The sequence below is a fragment of the Eptatretus burgeri genome, chromosome 17 (assembly GCF_056783735.1).
Source record: "Eptatretus burgeri isolate ZD-2024b chromosome 17, Ebu_testis_v1, whole genome shotgun sequence".
In the NCBI taxonomy this organism is placed as follows: Eukaryota; Metazoa; Chordata; class Myxini; order Myxiniformes; family Myxinidae; genus Eptatretus; species Eptatretus burgeri.
In genome coordinates this window covers 20,431,463-20,438,231 of record NC_140977.1, presented here as the reverse complement: position 1 = coordinate 20,438,231, position 6,769 = coordinate 20,431,463, and the positions used below count along the sequence as shown (strand labels likewise).

General features: G+C 39.5%; 1 protein-coding gene across 1 annotated transcript in view; it reads right to left on the bottom strand.

Annotated features, from left to right (window-relative positions):
* The window catches only part of LOC147009498 (uncharacterized), a 31,377-nt gene extending 24,963 nt beyond the window's left edge, over window positions 1–6,414 (bottom strand). Inside the window, exons 1-3 of the mRNA XM_085861192.1 lie at window positions 6,302–6,414; window positions 5,090–5,426; window positions 3,790–4,026 (exon numbers count right to left, since the gene is read on the bottom strand). Coding sequence (XP_085717318.1) covers window positions 3,790–4,026; window positions 5,090–5,426; window positions 6,302–6,414 — 687 coding nt within the window. The remainder of the gene's footprint in view (window positions 1–3,789; window positions 4,027–5,089; window positions 5,427–6,301) is intronic.
* Window positions 6,415–6,769: the final 355 nt, after the last annotated feature.

The following is a 6,769-nucleotide window of genomic DNA, read 5'->3' as shown; positions in this document are numbered from 1 at the left end:
TTTGTTTGAAAGTTGTCCGATCAACATGATCTGCAGTCCTACAAAGGAGAACTTGCCGCCAACGATTAGGATTCTTCTTATCAAAGTCCATGATGCACTTTTCTCCGCAAAAACTGCAATGTTCTTTAAAGTCAAATACTGTTATCTTTGAACGGCGGCTTATTTTTCTCGTTGAAGCTTCTTCCAAACAGACATTACTCATTCATTTCAAGTGTCTTTCTATGTGTGAGTGTGATGTGTACGTTGACACAGTCTCTATGGCATTTGAGCTCGATAGATTCGTCTGCCTGTAATCTCTGTTCAAGCTCTTCATGTATACCATCTTGTCTTGCTTTGCTTGACCGGATGATACTTCGCACTCTGTCTGGACTAACTGTTACCAGAGGTTTTCCAGCTTTAGTTGCATCACGGGGACTGAAGAAACGGTCTCCCATGGTGATGGAGCCTCAACCTGTAACAATAGAGGTAATTATAAACATCAGTAAACATTTAATTTCTTTGTTCGTATTTTAAAAAATTCTCAGGAAACAGGTTCCACCCAGTGTACTTTTAAAAATCAATAAAATGCACAGTTGCTTTCAGACAGATCATGTTAAATAATTTAAAAAAATAACTTTCTTTCAAATAATATCGACCATTCTACTGTATCAGAAGACATTACTCTTACTTTAAACTCAGTTCTCCATGTTTCTTTCATTACATTACATTACAAGCCTCAACTTACTTGATCAGAAACAGTTCATGCTGTTGATCTTCTGAGGTCAGCCATTTCTTCACAACTGTACTGGGGATAAACGGCTCTGCTCAAGTTATTTTCAAACAGTTTTGTTGTTGTATAACTGTACTGCAAAAACGCTGATCGGTGCGGTCAAATTCAGGGGGTCGGGTTATGCTAATTTGCATATTAATGAGCTAAATTTCAATATTATCAAATTGTAAGTGGGTTTATCATGACCAGTGACCGAAAAACATGGGTTTGGACACCTCAACCAGGCTGTTTGGATGCTTACTTCTGGAGATATTAAGAAAAATTGTTACTTTGATAATGGCAACTGCTAATTTGCACATTGATGAGCTAAATTTTAAGTGGGTTTATCATGACCAGTGACTCTAAAAATATGGGTGTAGACACCTCATCCAGGCTATTTGGATGCTTACTTTTGGAGATATTAAGAAAAATAGTAATTTCGACAATGGCCACCGCTAATTTGCATATGAATGGGTTTCTACAAAAATGCTCAAGGGTGCCAGAGTGGCATCAATCGGAATATTCATTCAGATGGTCTGGTGATCACAAAAATTCAGAAAAACATTGTGCGGACCCTAATGCACGCTTTTCTGGCCAACACTCAGACTACAAGTTCTGCCATAGCTTTCTGGGATTTACCTCCTTTTGTTTCCAGTTTCATGCCTCCAACCTTTCCACTGCCACCAAAGGCACTTACTGAGTTACACCCAGTGAACGCATGCAGGCCATTTACTACAGCACATGTTCCTTCCCCGAGCGATTGACCAACCTTGGTAATGTCTATGTGTCGAAGTCTATTCTTTGTACATCAGATGAAGATCTTTCCTGCTATTTCTCTGAAGGCCGCAAGGCTTAGTATAAACGCATCCATATCTTCTGAAACTATTATTGTGGCTTCATGGTCTGTGGAGGCATGCTTTGCATGAAGCAACTTCTTCCTGGGAGGTCATCAGCTCATCAATGACACAGGTGCCATCTTTAGTGATCTTACAACACTGGTCCTGACATGTTGCATACATCTTGTCACCAAGCTTCTCTTTATATGGTGAACATCTCCATGTTTCACACTGGAAGTTGATGAGGCCATTCTTGCTTGTTGAGCTTCTGAGTAGATGTCTCCATTGTTGGATCCTTCGGCCAGCTACCATATTGCCATAGATGATAGTCTTCTTGGCTCCTATTCTTTCTCAGCGTTCTTAATGGTACGTCTTTGTGTACATCAAAGACGACGTCTATTCTGTTGCTGCCTATCCTGGACTAAAATGCATACATGATGATGCTCTCTGAAACGTGTCAAAGTTCTGTTGTCACCATTGACCTTATTCAATAAGTTCATCGCATCTATAATGCATGCTGATGGAGATGGAACACTATCTGATGATACCCTTTTCTTTACGTGTCTTTCCAAAGCAGCTTTGCTGGTTTTCCTTAAGGTGCCATCACAATTAGCCAAATCCCATGGTAGCAGTCCTAAAGAAAGCTGTAACACTTCTCTCATGTCTAGGTTCATGCTAGTAGCAACCAAAAACATATTTTGCAAACAACTTTTGGTCTTCTTTCAGAATAATCTCTCTTCCAGGGCCTTTGGTTTTCTTAGATGTCCTTAAGTCACTGAATGTTTTCAATTTCAGCTTTGCCAATCTATTGTAGAAATCCTTTTAGAGTTTCTCCTTCTCCAGCCTGATCTGTCTAAACTCATCGTAGGCCTTTTCTCCTCTGTTTTGCAGTCAAGAGGTCTTTGCTGATTTCTGTGCATGGCATTGAAGCAGTAGATATTGACATCAACTCATTTTCTGCATACAAGGGGTCTATCCAACTTCTTTCTGATAGGCTACCAAAGTTGAACGCCATTTTTGTCTTTCTTTATCCTCTCTGGCTCCAGGTCAGCATGGGAAATGCCCAGTGGTTTTACTTGTATAATTTCTCTGAGATTTCGTCTGCAAATGCTTCCATATTCCGCTGTGAGATAAAACCCACCGACAGCACCAGTTTTGAGACTAAAGCCTTTGGTACCTTCTGCCGTCTGTCTTTATTTGCGATTCCTTCAAAAGTTTGGTCAACAAGAATTTGTCCAAAGGTGTTTTCTTTAGGTGTTCAAATGTTTCTGGATGCTCCATCTGCAAGTTCGTCATCTGCATGTAGTAAGTACACCGGTAGATATTTTGCATAATTTAGCCTGCCATATGCAAAACACCATGGTATCATAGCTTCTATCATGGCCAAGTGAACAAGAAAGTTGCCGTCTCTTGAAACTCTAATCAGTCCAAGAAGAATGTCGACCATATCGATGTAACATCCAAAATGCTGAAAGTTCTCCACGTTCGTGCCTCACGCATGTAAGTCTAGGTACATGTGTGACATTGCTGTGGAGCTTTTCCATTTCAACAAATGTATCATTGAGCTTTGGCATGTCTTTTCTATCTTGATCTTCTAGCCAGGTGTAAAACCTCTTCCAAATCAATCATAGTCGTGCCTTATACATGATCTTGTGGAGCTGCACAGCTCTGTTGTACTTTCATCCCTGAATTACAGCTTCAATAGAACCTTCAGCAATGACCCCCGACTCCACAGCTAGGTCCCTCAGACCGGTGTCTTTAAACCTTCTTCCAATGATGCCCATCAAATTGCAGATTGTATGGAATGCTCCCATCCTGACAGTGATAGATCTCATTTTCTCCTGATCCTTCCACAATGTCTCAGTTGCTTTTGCATATAATCTTCTTCAAAATCTTCAGTCTGATTGAGAATTTCATAAACAGTGGGCAGATTTGTCGCTGGAGCATTGACTGTTGGAAGGTATCCAACTTTATATTGTGTAACTGACATTACTTCTGGATTGGATGTTAAAAACGGTCCAAGAGCGTATTACAACATCTGTTTGTCTCTGGCTCCACACCTGATTTTTTTTTTTGTCTTGCCATTTCTAGTTCTTCATTGTAGTCAAGCTTCATAGATTCTTTCACAGTTGGCGGATGTTATTTTTTTCCTCCGTTGTATGGCGGGAGGACTGACGGCAGGGAAGTTGTACTGCGTGCTCGTACCTTCTCACTAGATGGGAGCTCCTTTGGTTGTTGGACAGTTGGAACATCTGGCTGGACAATTATTACATTAACTCTGTGTGAGGTACCTGTTCCACTTAGAGTTTCTTCCAATCTGTCTATATTGTCAAACGTCGAAGTAGTCGGAATGCAGTACAGAGTGTCGCCAGGTAGAACTATGTCCTCTTCATCTGTAGCTGCCAGTTTCTGAAGGCATAGAGCTGTGTATATTTCTTTCATCTGTGTATACAAAATACCATGTACAAGTCTATTAAGAATCTTCATCAATTCTACGTTTCCAGTCAGCATTTTTCCTACCCAAGGAAGTAAGATGTGCTTTGCTGGTTTCTGTCTACCTGTGGTTATGGCATACATGCAGTCCTTGGCAATTAATCTGTCTATCCTGGCTGGTGGAGGAGACTTGGCACTTTCTCTTCCCAATAATGCATTCAGAAAATCGGTTAAATACTTTGGCAAAAGCATGTAGTCATTGTTAAGTGTCTCTGGCTGTGGCAGTCACTCCTGTTCTGTAGAGGATTCTTTCACTGCATGGTGTATTTCTGTCGTGCATGACTATATCATTTCAGAGGGCTCCTTTGAGGTTCTAACTATTCTATTCTAACGATTGAGAGTATTAGAGGTTCTAACTCAGAGGTTAGAACACCATTCTCTTGAACTAGCATTGCTTTCGATAAATTGTCTGTTATGACATGTAGCTTTCCTTTGGCATCTGCTATAATTTTGATACTGTTACAAAATTCAGCCATTCATTTTTGTCGAATGTGTTTCTTGGTACTGTCTTGAATGGTTTCAATACCTCGTGAGTTCATAGTAGTTACCAGGTGATTTGTCAGATATGTCATCGGGACCACACGAGGTTTGAGAAAAAAGATCACTGTGCATAAACTCAAAGAGAATGGCGTATGCTTCCTTTTCCTTCTCTGAATACTCGTTTTTTTCAGGGTCTTCATCCTCTTCTTTGGTGCATTCTCTTTTTGTTTCGCCGGTGCTGTCAGTGTTCTTTTCCAATACTTCGTATTTGTAGCACGATCTATGGAAATGGACCTCTGCTGCAACTAACTATCTTAATGCTATGGATATGATCTTCATGTCACCTTTTTTCTGGCTACTTCTTTGATCGTTGTATCAGACCTCAGATCAACTGCTTGACTTGATGGCTTTCTAGTAAAGGACCCTTTGATATATTTGCTAATCTTATCACAAAAATGAAAACTTTAGCTTACACCCTGCCAGAAGACGCTCCCTTTTCTCTCTGACTTCTTCGTGAGGATTTATTATTTACATCTTCTGTTGAACACGAAGGGTCTTGTTCTTTCTTCAGATGTGCCAAAGTTTTCCTGTGGCAGAACTTCTTTCTGCATTCTGAGTGATAATAAATGTCTGGAACATCCATATAATTTTCATACTTAAGCAGCTGATCCCATTGCTGAAGCACTGCTGCATCCAAAAGTTTTTTCCCATCCTTTGGTTGACAAAACTCATTCCTCAATCCCTGCTCCTTACAATTGATACACTCCCTTGTAGAATCTTCTTTTCTACTACGTTTTGTCGGTATATCTGATTCTGAGTCCATATCCATGTGCATGTAGCCTGCAGTCAATATAATCATGTTTTCATATCTGCAAAGAAAGAATGTTCCTCAGTGGCCTTAAAAGCCTTAAAAACATTAAGTTTTAACTTTGGCACTCCAATGTATTTTTCACTTAATTTATTTTTTTTTTTCAAAAAAATCTAATTTTTAAGCAAATATTTTATTTGCTGAACTCATTTGCCAGCTTTAAAATATTGGTTTTCTGAAACTAGACCCAATAACATGTTTTGATATGTAATAACCGATGATATACTTCCAGTTGCGATAATTTCTTAATTAAGCGACTTTTTCAGTCCCTGCTGCAGCAGTGTTAAAATGGCCATAAAAACAAAGCTCACCACGTTTTTAACTCCAGAATAATATCTGTTAGGCAGCACAATGGAATAAGGATGGAATTTATTTAATATATATTTCACAATTCAAACGACATGACATGTTGATATTTCAGAAAAAGAAACAGTCATCCTGGTTTCATCATGCTCAGGTTGAGTGGAGTACTGTGCCATATACTATATGGTACTATATCTAGACATATTTAAGAGAGGCTGGACTACAAGTTGAGCATAGATTGTCGTTTATGCCATGCCTCCATCATATAAAGCATTATCATATATTTATACATGCAGGAACATCTCAATTCACAAATTGACATTTAAATAGAACACTATTTTTTTATGTTCAATGTACTGTGATATGATTGCTATGGAGACGTACCTAATTCAACCACTAAACTCCTCCCTCGGCATGCCCCTATCTCCCCCCCCACCCCCCAATTTTTAAAAGATGTACATATACAGACCTATCCAAAAATCATAAGGGGAATTTGCCAGCCGTAATGGTACCGATATGTTGTCTCGCTCATGGCCTATAAAATCTTGCATGAAAATACACAATGGTGATCACCGAACTTCAAATGCCCAAGCCTCGATGGGATTCAAAATGCTGAACTTCAAACGCCCAGGCCCGGGTGGGATTCCAAACTTCTGGCTGAGAAGAAGTCTTCTCTTCTCCACCATCACTACACTCGAGCATTTAACAAACTCATCCAAGGGGAATAGCCAATGGATGAATGGTTCACAGAAGGCAACACTCTTTTAATCCTGAAATCTGAAGAAACCCATCTACTCAACAAATATAGACCAACAACATACAAACGTTTAACAGGTATAATCACCGATGCAGTTTACGACCACCTCAGCCAACAAGGAGCTTTATAGGAAGAGCAGAAAGGATGTAAAAGAGGAATAGACCATTTATTGTTGAATAAAACTATACTCGAAAGCTGCAAGCTCAGACAAACCAACTTATCCACAGCCTGTGTAGATTACAAAAAAGCCTTTGACAGTGTCCCACATTCATGAATTATAAAAT